Here is a 23,313-nt window from a genome sequence, read left to right on the forward strand (position 1 = left end):
CCTGTTTTGGTGAAGTGTTTTTATTGCAGCATGCATAACTTCATATAATAGTCCTGCATGTTTACAGACCTGCCACATTTACGCATTTTATTAAAGTATGCATATCGATATATCGCATTTCACCATGTTGTCCCAAGTTTGTCTGTTGTGACTGTGTTAGTGGCCGCTCGGGTTGGAGCACTGGACGCTTAGCAAACACGCTAATCGAGCGAGCTACCAGTTGAGCAATATGCGCTTGATTTTAGTCCAAACTGTCAAAAAAACATCTCCACACTAATGAAATCTTAGACTTATTATTATTCAGCAAAAAAGCTTGCCAGACTTAAAGCACATTAGACCATTAAGTTTAAACCTATTTCATAGTTAACATATTGACTAATTTGGGGGAGGGGGTCTTTGGGTGTGTGTTTGTAGGGGATTGTTCTTTTGTATTGTCAGGGACGGGGGGGCCCAGGCAGGGAGACAAGGAGACGGACGCAAGTGCAGGTAGTGAAAATAAATTTAATAAATAAATAACAAGCAAACAAGGAACAAGTAACATGAAACAAAGATACACAAATAACCAATAACCAAAACAAATCAGAGAACATAAACTAAACCAACTAGAGATAATAAATAAACAGGGAATATATATATATATATATATATAAAGGAAGAAACTAGAAATAAACAAAGAAAATAAACTATAAACAAGAAAACAAGAAATAAACGAGAAACAAATGACTAAGGCTATAGAAGACAAGGAAACACTGAGATAAGCTATGGAACACAGAGAGACAAAACAACAGAGGAAGGTGCAAAGACCGACGGAGGACAAGTGGCACAGGGGATCTATTTAACAAACAGGAAACACACTATAATTGGAAACACCTGGGGAAGGGGCGGAGCTACAAATGAGAAACAGGTGGTGGAAAACCACTGACAGGAGACACAGAGGGGCACAGGTCACGTGGGAATAACACACAGAGACATGAGACAAGACCAGGACGTGACATGTATCTGAAATAGTTGTTTTTTACTATTAATTCAATCAAAACAGAATGTGTATCTATATTGATTGATCTTTTCAACCTAAATTAGATGTTGTAAATACGTCTTCAAACCAACGTCTTTTCAACCACTAGAAACAGACCGTTTTTCACATTTTTAGGGACATGGTGTTGGGGGTCTGTCTTCCTCCAAAATATACAGGGTAGACCAGCATAAAAAAAATAATGAATCATGAATTTAATTAATATATAAATAAATAAATAAATTATTTTATATATATATATATATATATATATATATATATATATATATATATATATATATATATATATATATATATATATATATTTTTTTTTTTTTTTTTTTTTTTTTTTAAACACTGCTTGTTTAATTTACAATGAAATACACATTATCACATTAATAAAATCTGGTTTGTCATATTTACATAGTTCACACAGCTCAGGAAAAAAATAAGAGACCACTTGTTTCCTTTGCATTATTTGAGGTCTGAAAGCTCTGCATTTTTTTTTCTTATTTCAGCCATTTCTCATTTTCTGCAAATAAATGCTCTAAATCACAATATTTTTGTTTGGAATTTGGGAGAAATGTCTGCAGTTTATAGAATAAAACAACAATGTTAATTTTACTCAAACATATATCTATAAATAGCAAAATCAGAGAAACTGATTCAGAAACTGAAGTGGTCTCTTCGTTTTGTCCAGAGCCATATGTGCAGGGTTTGATATTGGGATGGTGGTGATTTTAATGTTTTTGTTTGTTTCAAGAAAAAAACAAATGCCTTAAATATATAGTTTACATTAACATATTGACCAATTTTCCTTTAAAAAGTGTGGGCTATGAATGTATACCGAATTTTTTAATAAAGCAAAATATTGTTTTTTTTTTGTTTTTTTTTTCCATCAAAATTGTTGGTGAGGGGGTTGGTGATTGTAATTGTTCCCATAAATTTCTTTCAAGGTTGATGGAGGATAGCATGTCTGAAGCATTCTGTAGGTAAAACTGGTTTCCTGTTGGTTATGAATGAAATGATCAAAGTAAACCTCACCCCTGAGTTCCACAGACTCCCTAATAACATGACATCTGGCCCGCTGTCATGAATAGACCTTGTTTTCTAGAAGGAAGCAATAAGACATGCACCATTTACCCACTAGATGTCAGCAGTTAACCTGTGAACTCACTAAACCAGCACAAAAAAACAGCACACACATTTACATACACTCACTGAGCACGTTGGCATGCCACAGTGGAGTAGCACAATGTAAATCATGAGGTATTTCCTCAGGGGATGGCTGGGGAATGTTATTTTGTGAGTGACCAGAGTGGCCAGCATGCTGGAAAAGTGATGTAAATAATGATGGTTGAATTTGGAGTGAGGCCTGATGGTTGTTACCAGATTGAAGGGCCTTTGAGGAATCTATAATGTCACATTTGTACTGGAAATATTGCATAAGCATTACCTACCACAGTGAACAGCGCAGTAAGTGGTAATGATAGTGACCAGCATCACGTGACTAAAATTGTCTGTGTGCAAATAGTTAAGCGATTGGCAGAAATCCTATCTACATTAAATGGAGGAGATCCCACATTCATATTATACAGATTTCAATTAAGGAACCACTATACCACAGCAGCATTATTGTCATTGTTAACAATCAAATAAGTATGCAAATATACACTGCCTGGCCAAAAAAAGTCTCCACCTGGATTTAAGTAAGTAAATGATGTGTGGTTGATGCTGCAGTTGGTCAGGTTTAGGTACAGCAACAGTATGTGCTGAAAGAATGAGGTCAGCTGACTACCTGAATATACTGAATATAGACCAGGTTATTCCATCAATGGATTTTTTCTTCCCTAATGATACAGACATATTCCAAGATCACAATGTCAGGATTCATGGAGCTGGAATAGTGAAAGAGTGATTCAGGGAGCACGAGATCATCATTTTTTTACACATGGATTGTTCACCACAGAGTCCAGACCTTAACCTCATTGAGAATCTTTGGGATGTTCTGGTGAAGGCTTTGTGCAGTGTCAGACTCTACCATCATCAATGCTGCTGCAAGATCTTGGTAAAAATTAATGCAGCACTAGTTTAAAAAAAAAATGTGACATTGCAGAAGCATATCGAAACAATGCCACATTGTGTGTAATCAAAGATTAAGGCGGGTGTTTGACCTTTTTTTTTTTGACTGAAAGGCTGCAATTTAAAGAAGAAGCCCAATATTGGGACCTTCAAGTTCAACTAAAGGTTTGCAGCTGATCACATACCATTCTGGTGGACAGTTTCATGGTCAGAGGAGACAAAAAATGGGTTGGGAACATTGCACAAATGAAATAATGAAGGAGCCTATCAAAAAGACAGTTAAAGGGGCACTAAAACCCTTGATTTTTGCTGACTCCACCCTCAGCAAAAATTTGAAAAAGGCTAAAAAATGGGAGGGGCACTGGGTGATGTATGGGTTTAGAGGCAGGGCAGGAGGAAGAGCTGATTGGCTTGAGCTGCAGCAGCAACGGTATATCTCTGATAGCGATAAGACGCAGATGGTTGGACGTGAAGAGGGGGTTAGGGGGCATATTGTGATGTGTCTGCTACCAAAGTACACGGACATATCATCCTTGTCTATCGCACAGTTAAACCTATAAGGGTGCTCAGAGGTGGAAATTACCACAATATGTGTTTTTTTAAAGGTTAGGAAAGCAGGACTGGTATGGTTCATTACTTCAAAGGAACACATTTCAACTGTTAATGAAAAAAAACAGATTTAGGGTTTAGTGGGTTTTTTAAACTTGGGTTTAACTTGGGTGTTTCAGCGGGACGTTGACAATAAAGATGGTTGTGGAATAAATAAAGCAGGCTAACATAAAGGCTTTATAAAGTCATGACCTCAAACCCTATCAAAACTATGTTAATTGTGCTCAAAATAAAATCTGTGCTAGAAAACCAATTTTTAGATTATTTGAGCTCAGTGTGTGTAGAATGTGATCTTAAAGCTGGCATCATTGTGTCTTTGTAGTGCACTATTGTGAGTTGACTGACCCAGGGCCATACAGCTGTGGTGTTCCATCTGCTCTTCAGCGTGTGTGGGGTGTTTTCTCACTCAGGCCTGCATGTTTAAGAATCTGTTATACTGCAGTGCTTCTGTTGTAGCTGTGATTCTGAGCTCTGTGGAGTTTTTCTCAGTCTCACTCAGCTGAACTGGATGTTTGTCTCTCATTCTGCTAAAGCCTGCTGTCCTTGTCTGTATCTCCTACGCCTTTAGGTGGATTCAGCTTTGGACTCTCTGATCCTCTTTACAGTTATTAGCAGTGGTCGAGCTCTGACCAGACAGAAGGGCTTTTCTCTGTGGAGTGTGTGGGTCAAGGCATACTGACCATATACACTGTGTACTACCATGAACTCATGGAGGGACATTACTGAAAATAGTATATCTTTATTGATACAAATAATACATCTGATTTATAACCTAGTAGTGGATCAATGAATTTGGAATACCCTGTAATTATATGATGTTTCACTTTTAGCTTAAAGTCATCTAATGACCAAAACATCTGACTTCCCTTTAGTTTAAGTTACCTAGCACAGCTTTGATAAAAAAAACAAACATTTGTTTTATAACATTCAATTTTGTTTAAAGCAGAAGTTTTTTTTAAACTGAAAGCAGTAGTATTCCTGAAAGAGTAGGTTCAAAATATTTAAATTAATGATATCATTATCTTGGCACAAATATCTCAACAACATCTAATATATTCATTGTGTAGTCTGGTTGGTTTGTTGGAAGTATTTTCCCTCTACATTTTGACAGTAGAATTTCATAATTAAACATAGTAGTGGATAACACCACTCCCTTTCAGAGAGCTACCAAATCATGTGGGAGGCTGGGGTTCAATACACTACACAGTTTTTACACTCAGCACTCCAACAACACACACGACACACCAACACTGTTTATTTCTGACCAGAAACCACATAGGGGTTTATAGGTTTCAATAGTGCCAATTTATATCTATCATACAGTAATGTACACAATTGTATACACACACTAAGGCAAGTTTAGAGTAACCAATTCACGTAATCTTAGGGTTGCCACCTTTTAGAATTTAAAAGAAACAGATACGGAAAAAAACATGGAAACCACTCACTCTGGGACTTGAACCCAATACCCTAGTACTATGAGGCAAACATGCTAACCAAGCCACTGAGCTGCCATTTTCTACCATTTTCCTTTTTACCACTTTTTACACATCTCATTTGCAAACAAAAATTCTGTTTAAATTTTTTTTAAATATATTTTTTAAAACTCTGCTTTTTTTGCTTTTCATCTCGCACCTATACTTTTTAAGTACCTGCTTGCTCATGGTGCAAGCAGGTGCCAGTGCGAGCAAAATAGGGGCTAAAATGCGATGTGTAGCACTCTCCGTTGTTGTGTTATTGCTCTAAAGATGATAATGGCAGTGTTTCTTTATGTCACCAGCTACATTTCAGAGGTAGTAAAAATGTACCAGATACTACATAATGTAGAGTTGTGTAGTCTAGGTACCATGCAGTGGAAAAGCAAGTTAAATGGAGGACAAATGCTTGGAGGATTTTTGTGCAGCACCTGTTCTTTAGAAGCTAGATAAGAGTAATGATTATACTGTGGTTGACCCAAACACCTCAGGTTAATAATAATCTCGAGAACTATAATTACAGTGTGTTAGAGATTATAGAGCTTTGTCAGGGGTGTGAATGCAGGCAAGACAGTGATGTGCTGTAACTCACTGAATTGACTTGTTACCAGTGTGTTCATTATTTTCTCATGAATAAAATGAATGTTATTGCTAGAAGTAAGTGATTATGTTGATGTAATGTATTTTGTTAATAGGGAGATGATGTATACATGAAACAAGAACATTCAATGCATCACTTTTTTCCATGTGGATAGAGATGAATGAAACATCTGTTTTTATTAAGCAGCCCATAGGGTGCTAGATAAACAGAATGAGAGCTTAGTGGGGATACCATTACTTCATCACACACTCATCTATCCAGCCCCCCCATGCTGTCTGGCCTGCAGGCAATTAACTTCCAGGGCTTACTGAGATTTTAATGAATTCTCGTAAGCAGGTTTCCCATCTAATCATCCCTTGATTAGCATAAGCAGAATGTTCATTACAGGATCTTGTTGGGAAGTGTTGGGTTGCGGAAACAGTTTAGAGAATTAGAAACAGGAGCAAAGGGCAAAAATGATTAAAATACAAGTACAAGGACAAGCACAAGTAACCTTTTTTGCCTTTATATGTACAGTGGTATCAAAACGTTCGGCATGCCTGGTAAACATTTCTGTTTTCAATTTCTGATTACCTTTTTTTCACACTATCACAGTTTCAAAACAACAAAGATAAACTGAGAAGGGCCTAACATTTAGACAACCTGCATGGTCAGTGCTTTGGTACACTCCCTTTACCAGATATCACAGCTTGTAAACAGCTACAGGTTCCATGTAGAACTGGACTACTGGACTTTCTCATTGAGGTCTACACACAGATTGTAAATGATGTTTAGATCTGTATCTATAGCAAAAACCTCAGCTTGCTCCTCCTGAGATAGTCCATGGAGGGTTTTGTGAATCATTATCTTGCTATGGAAGCCTTCTTGAGCTTAATCTTCAGCTTAATACAGACAATGTGATGTTTGAAGGTCTTTTACAGTCAAATAAGAGTTCTGGTTTGTCTTTATAAACATTCTATGAGGAATGCTCTAAAAACCTTCTTATTTTGTCCGACCTCAACTGTATCTTTTATATGCTTTTTGTTTTTAGAGAATTAAGCATTTGTTTTTCTTTTTAAAGGAGAATAATTTGTCATTCAGAAAGCTGCGCAGTCCAGGACTAGGCTTAATGTCTGGGAAACCGGCCCATAGAGCATAAAATCATCAACACTCTGCTGACTCAGTAAGTGCAGATTCACTGCTGTTTGAGCTGTAAAGGGAAACTGAATCCAAATGAATGCCAGTGCATTTAGAATGGAGTCTCTTTAAAGTTTATGTAAATTTCATGCTTTTAAAATTTCCTGCATGGCAGAGTATCAAGTAGGGGTTTGCCATATCATATTGTATGCAATAATATCACAAATATTTTAAATATCTTTATCTCAAAAATACCCTGACATATTGTGATATTATTGATATATTGTGATATTATTATTAAGGTCATATGGATGGTCATGGTACAGCATTTTGCTGTTTGAAAGAAAAGGAAAATTTACACAGTTCTCAATTCCTATTATTACTAGAGACAGATTATCTGTCCTGTATGATTTATTTTACTTAAATCCTGAATATATTGTCAAGGTATGCTGGGAGAGGACACGGAGAGCAGACGCAAATGCAAGTAATTTATTTACAAACATGAAAAGAAAACAAAACTTAACAACAGCGATACTCGGTTACAAAAAGGCGATACAAAGAAACACAGAAACAACCTGAATGACATGACTAATGCACAAAAATCGACCACTGAACACAGACACAAAAGTGCTATATATATAAACAGGGAACACTTGAAGCAGGTAACATGGGGGCGGAGCTACAGATAGTCACAAGGGGAAAACAAGTCTGGGGCAGAGATGCGGAGCAACACACAGGGCCATGTGCAGGGAAGCACGTGGGGAAAGAACACACAGGCACTGAGGAGAGAAGTAAATAAACAAACAGGAAGGCAGGAAAAAAACAGAAACAGACAGGAGAGACATGGAACAGGACGAGAACATGACATATATGGAGTGCATTCTTGGTATGACATGATATATGTGATCTGGTGACAATCTCAGTAAGGGGTGTGTCATATCATATTCTATGCAATAATATTGCCAAATAAATTTTAATATTTATTTTGTTGCAGTAGTGTATTCTTGAAAATTATTATTTTTTAATTCAATGTTTTCTCATATTGCAAAGAATATTGTTTTCGCAAAAATACCCGGAAATATTGTCATATTACTTTAAGATTGTGAAAACTATATTTGTGAGTTCTTTGATCAGAAATATGTAGAGTAATTGATATTTCTGAGATTTAATACAGAGCCAGAATTACCTTGATGTAATTATCTTAAATGGAAGACTTTTTTTACACCGACCGGACAATCAACGATTTTGTGAGCACACTGTCTATTTTCTAATAAACACATATCTCTGAAATTAGCCAGTACATGCATGTTCCCTCCCACCTGCCTAACAATCTTGGCTGAGCACTTGAGATGGCTTAACAGAGGCAGTAATCTGGGAGCAATTACATCACCCACCTCAGAATGTGTGTATGGGTGTCCCTGTGTATTAAGAAGGTCACTTGGGAGAAGAGTGTGTAGGAGTGTGGCCTGCTACACAATACAGCACACTTAAACACACACATAGGATCTCCTTTTACTTACACACACAAACACACACACACGCCAAGGAGACCTCCCTTTCACATGGAGGAAGGCATGGCATTGTCAGAAGCTCACATGGAGGAACTGGTGGAGAACTCTGGATCCATGGCTGGTGAAGCTGGAGGATCACGGCTGAGACAGCAGTACCACAGTGATGTCCTGCTAGCACCTGAAGCAGACTTCATAGTAGGTCAGTGGGAGCTCATTTTAGACCTCATTTCAATGACTCTTAGTTCTCAGATTGTTAAAGCATTTTATTTTTTTAAAATGAGTTCACAAAATTGAATACAACTGGTGATGACATGGACTAGAATATGTAGAATATAGAACAAGTCAGAGAAGCTTATTTCACCGTGTTACTGCCTTTGAAACTAGAGAAACCAATGTACTCATTTTTATTACATTCAAATGTATTTTTTTTTTTTTTTAGATTTCCTTGCAGAAATCTTAAGGAGCTTCAGGGATCCTTGATCTAAAAACCTTTGTTAGAGGTTCTTCCACAGTTTCAAACTGATGAACCCCTAAAGGTTAATTAATAAACAGTGTACTCCTAAAAGGAAAATGAAAAGATAAACTGACATTTTTTTTGTTACATCGTAATCTTAATTTTCAATGAAATTCTGTTGTATAACTTTATATAGCCATTTTACATAAGCAATAAACTATTTGCTGTATATTACAGTTTATTGCTACATGCTTCGTATTACACATTTTGTCATTTGCCATCAAAAATGTATAGAAATGCAGAGTTAATTTGAATACTTCACTTTTGCCATTATCTACAGATATATACATTTAAAAGTGTCTGCTGAAACTGTTTTGAGTATAGTGTTGATTATTGATTGTAGTGTTGTGGTTAGCGATATGAGTTGGACTACGATTAGAACTAAAGAGGATCGTCCAAATGATGTGATATTGTGCTGTCTGATACTCGGTTCTTTTGCTGGTGAAGTTCAGAAATTTTATGTGTTTAAAATGATTTCATCAAGTAAAATAATTTTAGAGATCATCAGCTGGTCACATTTCCTTTACTGTGGCTCTGTGAATATTACGCAAGTGAAGTGAACACACTGGAAAGTCAGGCCTGTTTGTATTTCTGCTCCAACAGGATGCAGTCGTGCTAATTCCCTTTTACCGCCTTGGGATTAAGCGCTATTTTAATCCCAATCTCCATATGGGTTCTCTGGAGGTAGCACAGGCCTGCAGTTGGATTAAACATTGGAGGAGGAGAGGAAGCAGCAGACTAAAAATGATCTCTGTAAAACTATGTATCGTTATATTTAACTGGTAATAATGCTGTCTGTTAAGAAAACTCGACATTGGCATGTTGTCTCAGAAACTGTGGATTTGTTTGTTTAATGCGTTTCAATTAGAGTAACATCTGTGTATAAGAATCATCAGCTTTGTAACAGTGATCCATGTATTATCTCAGTGTGAGCTTTTATTGTATGATGTGTTTACAAATAATAATATTTGTCTCCATGTACATTGCAGACTCTCATTAAATGATTCAAGAAATCAGGAGGAATTTCAGTGTGTAAAGCTGAAACTGAATACCCATGCTCTCTAATCTCTCAGATAGCATTCACCACTATCTGATAGAACCACATGGGCAAGGGATTACTTTAGTAAACCTTTATATTACCATTAACCTTAATAACTAATAAATGTCCCTTAGAAGGTACGAGGCTGAAGTTGGTTTGATATTCGCAGCTCCAGATTCGTTTGGCTCGATATTCGCAGCCTCGTATTCCCCGGCTGAAGTTGGGTTGATATTCGCAGCTGCCGCTTCACTGAACCACCGTGAACTAAAGGGAGCGTTCACAAACACCCGCTGTTTATATTAAACACCTCACAGATCAACACTGAAGGAGATAGAATGAAGAAAAGCAGTACATCTGTTTATTAACAATGTAAATATACAATATCGTATTAAATGTAATTTTGTATATTGTAAAATATTTATTTTAATTACTGAATTTATAATTATATATTACAATAAATAATTAAATATATATTTAATAAAATTATATTTTAAAAGCCATTGCGCTCAAAAAATATGAGGCAGATGTTCAAGTGTGATTTTGAAGAACTTTTTCATGTTCTAGTCTTCTAGTCTTCTTCTTTAAGGAAAACCTGGAAGTAGCCTGGCCCAAGCTGATTTTATACTTTAAAATTAACTGGCAACATGGCATACCAATCCATAATGCACAATTTTTTTTATGTAAAGCTGATGTTCCAGTGTGATTTTGAAGGACTTTTTCATCTTGGGCCAGACCAAATACACATGATCTGAAGAGTACTAGTCTTCTACTTTAAGGAAAACCTGGAATTACCCTGGCCCAAGCTGATTTTATACTTTAAAATGAACTGGCAACATGGTATAACGAGCCATAATGCACAAATTTTTTTGTGTAAAGCTGATGTTCCAGTGTGATTTTGAAGGACTTTTTCATATTGGGCCAGACCAAATACACATGATCTAAAGAGTACTAGTCTTCTACTTTAGGGAAAGCCTGGAATTAGCCTGGCCCAAGCTGATTGTATACTTTAAAATGAACTGGCAACATGGTATAACGAGCCATAATGCACAATTTTTTTTATGTAAAGCTGATGTTCTAGTGTGATTTTGAAAGACTTTTTCATGTTGGGCCAGACCAAATACACATGATCTGAAGAGTACTAGTCTTCTACTTTAAGGAAAACCTGGAATTAGCCTGGCCCGAGCTGATTTTATACTTTAAAATTAACTGGCAACATAGCATACCGATCCATAAGGCACAAAAAAGTTTAATTTAAAGCTGATGTTCTAGTGTGATTTTGAAAGACTTTTTAATCTTGGGCCAGACCAAATACACATGGTCTGAAGAGTACTAGTCTTCTACTTTAAGAAAAACCTGGAATTAGCCTGGCCCGAGCTGATTTTATACTTTAAAATGAACTGGCAACATGGAATATCGATCCATAAAGCACAATTTTTTTATGTAAAGCTGATGTTCTAGTGTGATTTTGAAGGACTTTTTAATCTTGGGCCAGACCAAATACACATGGTCTGAAGAGTACTAGTCTTCTACTTTAAGAAAAACCTGGAATTAGCCTGGCCCGAGCTGATTTTATACTTTAAAATGAACTGGCAACATGGAATACCGATCCATAAAGCACAATTTTTTTTTATGTAAAGCTGATGTTCCAGTGTGATTTTGAAGGACTTTTTCATCTTGGGCCAGAACAAATACACATGATCTGAAGAGTACTAGTCTTCTTCTTTAAGGAAAACCTGGAATTAGCCTGGCCCGAGCTGATTGTATACTTTAAAATGAACTGGCAACATAGCATACCGATCCATAATGCACAATTTTTTTATGTAAAGCTGATGTTCCAGTGTGATTTTGAAGGACTTTTTCATCTTGGGCCAGACCAAATACACATGATCTAAAGAGTACTAGTCTTCTACTTTAGGGAAAGCCTGGAATTAGCCTGGCCCGAGCTGATTGTATACTTTAAAATGAACTGGCAACATGGTATAACGAGCCATAATGCACAATTTTTTTTATGTAAAGCTGATGTTCTAGTGTGATTTTGAAAGACTTTTTCATCTTGGGCCAGAACAAATACACATGATCTAAAGAGTACTAGTCTTCTACTTTAGGGAAAGCCTGGAATTAGCCTGGCCCGAGCTGATTGTATACTTTAAAATGAACTGGCAACATAGCATACCGATCCATAATGCACAATTTTTTTATGTAAAGCTGATGTTCCAGTGTGATTTTGAAGGACTTTTTCATCTTGGGCCAGACCAAATACACATGATCTAAAGAGTACTAGTCTTCTACTTTAGGGAAAGCCTGGAATTAGCCTGGCCAAAGCTGATTTTATACTTTAAAATGAACTGGCAACATGGAATAACGATCCATAATGCACAAAAAAAATTAATATAAAGCTGATGTTCTAGTGTGATTTTGAAGGACTTTTTCATATTGGGCCAGACCAAATACACATGATCTGAAGAGAACTAGTCTTCTACTTTAAGGAAAACCTGGAATTAGCCTGGCCCGAGCTGATTTTAGACTGCACAATTAATTGGCAACATGGCAGCACAAAGCTGATATTCCAGTATGATTTTGGACTTTTTTTTTCAGAACAAATACTCATGAGATGAAGAGTTCTGGTATTCTCAAAAGCAATGCTTTATATTCATTATTTCTGTGCAAAATGGCTTTCATGTCATGTTGCCAATTCATTTTAAAGGATAAAATCAGCTCGGGCCAGGCTAATTCCAGGTTTTCCTTAAAGTAGAAGACTAGTTCTCTTAAGATCATGTGTATTTGGTCTGGCCCAAGATTAAAAAGTCCTTCAAAATCACACTAGAACATCAGCTTTACATAAAAAAATTGTGCTTTATGGATCAGTATTCCATGTTGCCAGTTCATTTTAAAGTATAAAATCAGCTTGGGCCAGGCTAATTCCAGGTTTTTCTTAAAGTAGAAGACTAGTACTCTTCAGATCATGTGTATTTGCTCTGGCCCAAGATTAAAAAGTCCTTCAAAATCACACTAGAACATCAGCTTTATATTCAATTTTTTTGTGCATTATGGATCGGTATGCCATGTTGCCAGTTAATTTTAAAGTATAAATTCAGCTTGGGCCAGGCTATTTCCAGGCTTTCCTTAAAGTAGAAGACTAGTACTCTTCAGATCATGTGTATTTGGTCTGGCCCAAGATGAAAAAGTCCTTCAAAATCACACTAGAACATCAGCTTTACATAAAAAAACTGTGCATTATGGATTGGTATGCTATGTTGCCAGTTCATTTTAAAGTATAAAATCAGCTCGGGCCAGGCTAATTCCAGGTTTTCCTTAAAGAAGAAGACTAGTACTCTTCAGATCATATGTATTTGGCCTGGCCCAAGATGAAAAAGTCCTTCAAAATCACACTGGAACATCAGCTTTACATAAAAAATTGTGCTTTATGGATCGGTATTCCATGTTGCCAGTTAATTTTAAAGTATAAAATCAGCTTGGGCCAGGCTAATTCCAGGTTTTTCTTAAAGTAGAAGACTAGTACTCTTCAGATCATATGTATTTGCTCTGGCCCAAGATTAAAAAGTCCTTCAAAATCACACTAGAACATCAGCTTTAAATTAAACTTTTTTGTGCCTTATGGATCGGTATGCCATGTTGCCAGTTAATTTTAAAGTATAAAATCAGCTCGGGCCAGGCTAATTCCAGGTTTTTCTTAAAGTAGAAGACTAGTACTCTTCAGATCATGTGTATTTGGTCTGGCCCAATATGAAAAAGTCTTTCAAAATCACACTGGAACATCAGCTTTACATAAAAAAAAATGTGCATTATGGATTGGTATGCCATGTTGCCAGTTAATTTTAAAGTATAAAATCAGCTTGGGCCAGGCTACTTCCAGGTTTTCCTTAAAGAAGAAGACTAGAAGACTAGAAGATGAAAAAGTTCTTCAAAATCACACTTGAACATCTGCCTCATATTTTTTTAGCGCAATGGCTTTTAAAATATAATTTTATTAAATATATATTTAATTATTTATTGTAATATATAATTATAAATTCAGTAATTAAAATAAATATTTTACAATATACAAAATTACATTTAATACGATATTGTATATTTACATTGTTAATAAACAGATGTACTGCTTTTCTTCATTCTATCTCCTTCAGTGTTGATCTGTGAAGTGTTTAATATAAACAGCGGATGTTTGTGAACGCTCCCTTTAGTTCACGGTGGTTCAGTGAAGCGGCAGCTGCGAATATCAAACCAACTTCAGCCGGGGAATACGAGGCTGCGAATATCGAGCCAAACGAATCTGGAGCTGCGAATATCAAACCAACTTCAGCCTCGTTTAGAAGGTGCATCACCTTCCTGGCCTCGGCGGCATATGGGATGAGCCGTGTGTAATGTTATATGAATCAGTATTCCATATATTTTCTAGAACAGATAGAGGCCATTAGCTAAAAAGACCACCCAGACTGTTATCAGCAAGAAGTAAAAAGACAGTTATTAATGCTGAATCATAATGAAAAAAAGAACTTTAGTGACTAATGCTTTTAAACTGACAGGGATGTCTAAGCATTTTGGAACAAAACAATGCAAAACCACATGCAGCATTTATTACAAAGGCATGGCTGTCTGAGATGATGCTAAAGGTACTGCTTTACCTGTGACCCAGTAATGTTGCACACCAAGAACCCTATTTGCAAAAAAAAAAAGCCACCTTAAACATTTAATTGCTTGGTGTCACCTTTGAAGGCACACAATTCAATCCTTGGTTGTTTTTTTTTAACGAGGCTCCCCCTACAGGCCAGGAGAAACTGTTCACTGTCGCTGCTGTTCCTCTGGTTCTTCCTTTTAAACATGCTTGATAGTTTAGAGCACAGCAGATCAGCGAACGTAGAGGAAAGGGGGTTGTACATTTCATAGGTAAGAGTATTATTAATTAAAAAAAACGACCCATTCTAGGGTTATTAGCAAATTTTAGTCTAGACAGACACACTAGTTTTGTGAGTTTTATGGTTAGCAAACACGACTAGATCTTGTACTGGTTTCTCCTCTATGCAGCTCATTGTAACACACACTTCAAAGCCAAATAATGGGCTATTTAGTAAAGTTAATACACATACCTGGACTGAACTTCACTAATGAAGCAAGTGAAGCCATGAAGTCAAATAGCAAGTGATTAAAATTAGTTATCTATCCTAGCTATTACTGGAACAACAATGTTAGGCTAGTAAATATCTGACCAAATAGCCCCACTAGCCATTTAGCTATCCAGCAACAGACCATATTCATAAAACAGTCGAAAAAACACCTTTATAAACAATGACTATCATGTTCTTCGCTGCTCAGTCATGGGCTTTCGCTGTTTTTTCACTTGCTCTGCCAGTTAGGAAAACCTACACCTCTTGAAAAAATTTAGAGGCCACTTCTGAATCAGTTTCTCTGATTTTGCTATTTATTGTTATATGTTTGAGTAAAAAGAACATTGTTGTTTTATTCTTTAAACTACGGACAACATTTCTCCCAAATTTCAAATAAAAATATTGTCATTTATAGCTTTTATTTGCAGAAAATGAGAAATGCCTGAAATAAAACAGGATGCAGAGCTTTCAGACCTCAAACAAAGCAAAGAAAACGAGTTCATATTTATAAAATAAAAGAGTCCAGAAATCAATATTTGGAACTATTTGAACTAACCCTGATTATTAATCACAGTTTTCATGCATCTTGGCATGATCTCCTCCACCAGTCTTGCACACTGCTTTTGGATAACTTTATGCCACTCCTGGTGCAAAAATTCAAGCATGGCTTGTGATCATCCATCTATCTCTTGATTATATTCCAGAGGTTTTTAATTTGGCGAAATAATACCGGAAAAAGTCGTTTACTGTACTATTCCTAAAAACTTTCAAACGTGGTTTTACCTCTACAGACCACAAGGGCGGACGAGAGAACCTTTGTTCACCCTGCAATGACTCATTTAATCATCTGAAACAGTATGAAACGCATTGATTAACTGAAATATGTTGCATAGCGTGCCTTTAAGTGTTGTGAGAAGGAATGGCAACATTGCAAAGTGATAAATGCTTCGGATTATCTAGCAGGCCTGAAATGCAGAAATAAATGTATATTAACAAATAAAATTAAGTTGAACAGGCACAATGTTAAATATCATAGATTCATAGTGTTATAAGTGAAAGAAAATTCATAGTAAATTTAATTTTTCACTTCTACATTATGCATAACCCGTGGTTCATTTGTTTAATATGTTTCATCAGAAATTGGGTCTCTTTTGTTGCTTTTATGTATTACATTGTCTCTTCTAAACATGCTGTAAAACTGCAGTTTCAGGTTCAAACTGTTGCATCAGAAATCTCATTTGTGTATTACAGATGACCATGTCTCAGCTCACAGTGGCATGGAGGTGGCAGACAGGCTCACATACCTGGAGCAGCGCATCCAGATGCAGGAGGACGAGATCCAACTGTTAAAGATGGCACTAGCAGACGTTCTGAAGAGACTTAACATCTCTGAGGAACAGACTGCTGCACTCAGCAAGAAAGGACCTGTTAAAGGTCTGTACACATGAAAACACACACAAATACACCATACACAGCCATGCTCCACTGACAACACATTTATTAATTAGTCTTTCTTATTGGAATTGAAGAGAGACCTGATAGAGCGTGCTAGACTGATGAGGCGTCCACTTTCCAAGGTTGTGCGAGCATCTGACATTCATTCATCCACAGTGTTAAATGTGTGAATACTTCATAGAGGGCATTACCACCCACAGGGGAAAGCAGAGTGTATGGTAATAATCACGACCAACGGTCTTCCTTAACATACTTAGTTAACTATGCTGTGGGTTGTTCTGAAAACCCTGATTATAGATTCTCTGACTCTAATTGTGTTTATCTGTTTATTTTTGCAGCAGCTAGGCCTGCCTCTCTGGCCCTGTCTTCCAGAACATCAAGCAATGCTGCATCTTCACTGAGGAAGAGCTCCAGCTCCACACTGCCCTCTACCACACCCACTAGGTACTCCAGCCCTTCATCTGCCCGCAAAAGCTGCACTGTGTTTATTTAAGTTAATTTGTTACCTAAAGTGAGCTGCTTTCTTGTCAGAAGCCCAGCAAGCAGTGTGAAAGACAGTCCGAGTGGACCACCAGGCAGACGCACTCCCGTCTCCATCACCACAACCACCTACAGGAAGCAGCAAGACAGGTCAGACTGCTTCTTCATAATAACAGCTCATGTAGCTGAGCATCTTAAAGAAATAATATTTCCAAACGTATCTCTTTCTGCTGCATCTGTAGTATATAATGAAACCTTCATATCATCATCATAGCATTTTTTCCAGTTTTCAACATTGTACTTTCTGCACTATAAGGCGCATTTAAAATCCTTTGATTTTCCCAAAAATCGTCAGTGCACTTTATAATTCGGTGTACCATATGTATGAATTATACTAGTCAGGTTGTAAGAAGTAGTAAAGCCACTCCTCTGAAGTGCAGCGTTATACAGGAGTTTTAGTTTAGTTCTCCAGCTCCAGCATTTTCTTGTCTTAGCACAACTTTTTACTGAACTTCACATGCCTTCACAACTCTAATTCTTCTCTTCACTGCTGACACTGAGACTCCAATATTAATATTAATCTAATCTAAATCAATATTAATCTTAGCTAAAGATGTTCTTGCCATGTGGGTCTGCCAGACCTCTTCCAAGAGTTTCCAAGAGTCTTTTGAAAGTGTAGGAAACAGAACTTCCCACACATACCTTCATCTGTAATTTCCCTAAAGAAAATATTTTTCATAGTTACATTTTACATAGTTACATTTTCTGTGTTTCTGTGTCTTTTTCTATTGATTATGATGCAAGTGTGAATGTGCTGCGTGTGTGTAAATGCAGTAGAGAATGCAGTAACACAATCTGTTCCAGCACAGCTTTTACATGTAAAAACTTAAATTGACATTTTAAAGTATCCATTTCCAAAGCTCAGTTTATTTCCATTGCTAAAGATAGAAAAGAAAAGGAAAACAAGCCAAAGAATCTAAAAGTGGCGAGAGTGCTCAGTTGTAGCACAGAAAATGGGCCAAAGCGTCTAAAAGCGGAGCGTGCAGTTGTAGTGCGGAAAATGGGCCAAAGAGTCTAAAAGCGTGTTCTAAAGCAGTTGTTGATCTCATCATGTCTTTATCTTGTAGCAAACCAAAGGAGGCCAATGTCAGCACTGTAGGTGAGCAAATCATTTTATGGCTTCATTAGCTGGAATATTGTATGTTACTGGAATTGACATCATTTTATTACATTTCTTATTGGTACTAATGCTGATGTGTACACCTGCTTTACTAATGTTGAAAATGACTTAAAATATCATGTCATAATCTGTTTTTATATTTGCTTCAGGAACCCGTCGTGTTACTCACTGCAAAGGTAGGAGTCATGCCACTTATCTTTTGATTTATACAAAGAAATACAGTATAAACAACCTGTAATCTTAAATGCTGCAAAACTATTCTTATGAGTCTTTTTTGCTGTTCTTTTATTTTCTTCATCCCTTTCTGTTGACCCCTCCTCTCATTCCTATCCCCACTTGGCTTTTGGCCTATCTTCATGTGCCCCCTTTACTTAGTGACTATGCAGATCTTTCTGAGCCCCCTTCCAAAAAGGACTGGGTCTACTAAGATGGCAGTGGACACAGCCATGCAGCCCAGTGCATATCCACCTGCTAGCGGACCACCTCCGGAAAAAGTAGTAAACTTGGAGAGGATTAAAGCAGGAGCAGGAAAGAGCTCTACTGTGATCATCCCCCTGCAGCAGAAGAGCCCCTGCCAAAGCCCTTTCTCACCCAGCAATACTCCCTCTTACAAAAACCCCATCAAGTCACCCAGCCAGTACTTCCAGATCTGCTACTAAAGACTAAAAACTGGTAGTGCAGATGCTAACAGAAGCAGCATGGTTTACTATTGTTAATGAGTGGCAAATTAGTTGTTTGCTGATTGTTTGTGAATGACATATATTCAGATTTTTTGGATGAAAGTCAATAGAATTTGAGTATTTTGATTTATACAGTAGGTAGGTTTTTTTTTTTTAGAATATACGTTTCTATTTTTGACAGCCATGTTTACTTGTCTCATGCTAATTTGACGCAAATCAAATATTTTCTTTGTCTTTTTGTCTGTGCGCTTCTGCTCCATAGGCATGTCTGTAAAAAATACTTTTGACATAAAATGGTTGTATGGCTCAGTTTGCTTTATAAATCATAAAAATCTGTTTTATGACAAGCAAATGTTCATCATTGTAAAACAATTACAACACTAACATGCATTCTCACTAAGCAAGGGTAGAAATTACATAATTTATGATCCAGGGACCAGCCCTACACTCCAGCCCGATACAAAACACATTATTCCTAGTGCTAGGGATTATTTGTCCTTTTTGATGCTATATAGACCAGTCTTATAATATAATATAATACTTTTACACTTGCACAATTACATTTTCTATTAGACCTTACAAGTGGATCATTACAAATGACAATTTTTCTGAAGATGTTGCTGTGTTAGATATGCATTTGTTGAGTTGCTTTATTTTTTTACAGTCCAGTACCTTGTTTACACCTGGTCACTTCATGTGACTAGTATCTGTATTCTGATATATATTTTTTTTGCATTTATAATTGGTAGTCAAATGCATTAGAGAACCATACTGAAATCTGACTGCAGCATGAGACAATTGTTATTAGTGTTTCAGTTGTACAGATAGGGGTTTTGGTTGTTGATTGCATCTGGGTAACATGACGTTCAAATGCATCTCAGACCATGGGGGTTGAGTAATTGAATTTGTATCTGTTTTCAGTCTATGATGCATGTTCACTTGTATTTTTAATTGGCTTGGCCATATCCAGATATACTATATTGCCAAAAGCAAATATTTTGGTAATATAAAGTATATTCCTTTTCATGCAGTCAATGGGTGTAAACGGGGTCAGCGTGTTCACAAACAGTCAGTGCAAACAATATTTCAAGAACAAAGACAAAATAAACAGGGGACATGCAAGACTAAGGCATGCACAAGTTTACAAAGAGTAATTGTTATAAAGAGTTAATAAATCTGGAAACAATTTAATGAGAAAACAGCATGTCTTTATCTCATTTTATAACATGCATATTGTCCTATGACATCTAAGGTAAATCATGTCACAGAGGATTTATAAATGTATTCTTCACATGACTGCCACCTGCTGGCCCTAAACATAAATGCTCCTAAACTGGCCTGCGATTGGAAAGAGCAAGGTCACATTTTGTAGACTTTGGTCTGGATACCTTTGGAAAAAGTTCATAAGTTAGTAACTCTTTTACACCGGTCTTAAAGGTTTTACACTGGTTTTACACTTTTAAATAATGATAAATTGAGACTTTAAACCCTTGTGACATTAAGTGACAGTCTAACAGTGTTGACACGCCAAGGCATAAAATTACACTTTATACCTATATACAGAACTACGCAAATTCTGTATGTGTACAGCCTTCTCTGTTATTCAGTTTAAGCAGCAATGGTAATTTCAATTTTGTAATCTTGTATATTGCATCAGGAAGAAAAAAAACATTTGACATCACATCAAATTGAGGAGTCATTAAATTAGGCGTGTATACAGTGTAGTGGGTTCTTTAAAGGTATTTGGAGGCTGATGCTCACATTATGGGCACTATAATAAAAGTGCATGGGTCGAATAAAGAGATTTCATTATATAATTGTGACAGTGTGAACCTCAAAACACTGTTGTCTCTATACTTAAAAAATATTTGAGAAGTAAAATTAGGACAGAGTTATGAGAATCTTAGTGCCCATGAAGAAAATACATATATATTTAATATATATTTTTTGCACTACAACAGTTAATACATTCACATATTTTCCATGTAACTCATTAATGGGAGGCTCATGTTTATAAACATTACAATTTCGTTCCACCTCATGTACCACATGTGATGTGAATGACAATAAACTTTTCTTGAAACCTAAAGTTAAGGCAGTCTGAAGTAGCTGCTGCTGTGGAAACTGATCGTACAGTCGTGTGCTAACCTAGCATTCCATCAAGGCTAACTCTTTTGCTAATCTTGCAAACTTGTATCCAGAAAAGAGGAGCCGTACATCTGCTCTTACCACTCTGTAAAGGGAAACTCAGTTCTGAAGCTCTGGTGAAGAGGACAGGTTGGTTGCTGAGTGTCTGTTGAAGTAGATGTTAGCTTTAAAGCTAATCTACAAATGCAGGGTAGGTGGGATGTGTAGCGGGTAAACCTCACAGCACCGAGCTTTACTGGAGCTTCAGAACTGAAAACCCGTTTCTATAGGTTAGGATGTTCTGGTGTTGGTTTGTCCTCTATAAAATGAGCAGACGGGCATTTGGTTGAATGTGTTAAACTTAGCCAACAAACAGTTCCACGGGACTCGGTAAAATGTGGAATCTGACAATAGCACTGTGTACCAATTTTAAGGAGTTATTTATACAATATACTGCAGCTAACTAAAGCTAGTGTAAAAAAAAAACATTTCAGTAATTTCTTGAGCAGCTATATAAAAAAACATAAGAAAACATAAGAGATAATAAAAATATATTTTCAGAGAGAAAATCCTGGTGCACTAAGACCATCTGACCAGACCATCACTGTTATGATACCCATCATTGTGATAGATATAAAAGAAAAAAAAAACGAGCCAAAGAGTCTAAAAGCGGCGAGAGTGCTCAGTTGTTGTGCAGAAAACGGGCCAAAGAGTCTTAAAGCAGCGAGAGTGCTCAGTTGTAGCGCAGAAAACGGGCCAAAGAGTCTAAAGGCGGCGAGAGTGCTCAGTTGTAGCAAAAAATAAATAAACGAGCCAGAGTCTAAAAGCAGCGTGTGCAGTTGTAGTGCAGAAAACAGCCAAAGAGTCTAAAAGCAGCGAGATTGCTCAGTTGTAGAAGAAAGGGGCCAAAGAATCTAAAAGCGTCAAGAGTGCTCAGTTGTAGCGCAGAAAACGGGCCAAAGAGTCTAAAAGAGGCGAGGGCTCAGTTGTAGCCAAAAAAAAAGAGGCGAAGAGTCTAAAAGCGCAGAGAGTGCTCAGTTGTAGAAAAAATACAGGCCAAAGAGTCTAAAAGCAGCAAGAGTGCTCAGTTGTAGCGCAGAAAACGGTGAAAACGTGACGTAAGTGTCCTCTTTCAGGGGCTGTATGTGTGATGCAAGTACATAAAGACGCGTGATGAGGCCAGACGAACTACCACCAAAACTAAACAATACAGACTGCCATTTTAATGTTCCTTAGCTTTTGGGAGCACATGACAACTCCAAAGAAACTAAAAATGGACAGCAAATGCAAAAAAAAAATCTAATTACTATTTTTTAACAAGTTCAGAGGGAAGTGTGTATGTTTAATTTGTCAGGAATCAGTTGCCATAGTGAAGGAGTACAATATCAAGAGAAATTATGAAACAAAACATCAGTTTGAGAAATCTTAGTTTACACAACACTGTCAAAAATAGATAAAGACAGTAACTCAAGTAAAATGGTGTGTTAATGATACTAATCAAGAAATGTATTATTATAAGTGCAGAATATATTTTATTAAAATAAACAAACTAAAACTAACTAACAAACAAGATAAACAAAAGTTATACTGAAAACAATTGAAAACAAACACTGGTAGGGAAACGCAAAACAAACATTAAACAGTACAAGGATAACTAAACTATGAAAACTAGACAAGGAAAACAAACTCTAAACGACTAAACTAGAAAACAGGAACCTAACTACAAGCAGCATGAGACACAACAAACCTGACAAGACCACAGACACCAAACAAAAGACTAGACAAGGAAGACTTGAAACAAAGGGGCTTATATACACATGAGAAGGGAACAGGAAACTGGAAACACCTGAGGATCTGTTACGAGGGGGCGGTGTTACAAATAACTAATGACAGGGTGGGGCTAGGGCGGAGACAGGACAAAAACACAACAAGAGCACATGGCTGGGAAACATGACAGGAAAACTGAGGGGCAGGAGCACATGGGACCAAAAGAGGGAAAAACAAGACAGACATGGGCTAAGGTGTGACAATAAGTGGTATATTTCATTATTTGTTTTATTTCACAATCTGTGGCTCGTGACTGCACATATATTTCTCCTACTGGCCTCCAACAAGAAAAGTTTGGACACCCCTGGTGTAGGACCCATAGGGCAACTTCAAGCTAGTATTCAGCAAAACCAGTGGAGTGAGCCCTATTGTACCATCTTCAAACTGAAGGCCAAGTTTCATATAGCGGGGGATATCAGAGACAGGGTAGGACACCCCAAAAAGATCATCAAATACCAAACAAGTATACGGCAGAATAAGCT

The 23,313-nt window shown here is 36.9% G+C and overlaps 1 protein-coding gene across 4 annotated transcripts; it reads left to right on the forward strand.

Annotated features, from left to right (window-relative positions):
- Positions 1–8,293: 8,293 nt before the first annotated feature.
- On the forward strand, positions 8,294–20,659 carry LOC103027954 (echinoderm microtubule-associated protein-like 1). Of its 4 annotated transcripts, none has more exons than XM_007232840.4 (7): positions 8,294–8,605; positions 16,334–16,516; positions 16,876–16,981; positions 17,072–17,167; positions 18,145–18,176; positions 18,347–18,373; positions 18,573–20,659. In XM_007232840.4, exons 1-7 carry the CDS (start codon positions 8,458–8,460, stop codon positions 18,854–18,856), a joined length of 876 nt encoding a protein of 291 aa, XP_007232902.3. In that variant the 5' UTR covers positions 8,294–8,457; the 3' UTR covers positions 18,857–20,659. The 4 variants fall into 4 exon arrangements, with proteins under 4 accessions (XP_007232902.3, XP_015456669.3, XP_007232901.3 ...); XM_015601183.3 differs by having other exon boundaries at positions 16,879–16,981; positions 17,069–17,167; XM_007232839.4 differs by having other exon boundaries at positions 8,296–8,605; positions 17,069–17,167.
- The last annotated feature ends 2,654 nt before the right edge of the window (positions 20,660–23,313 follow it).

This window comes from Astyanax mexicanus, chromosome 1 (assembly GCF_023375975.1).
Source record: "Astyanax mexicanus isolate ESR-SI-001 chromosome 1, AstMex3_surface, whole genome shotgun sequence".
Taxonomy (NCBI): Eukaryota; Metazoa; Chordata; class Actinopteri; order Characiformes; family Acestrorhamphidae; genus Astyanax; species Astyanax mexicanus.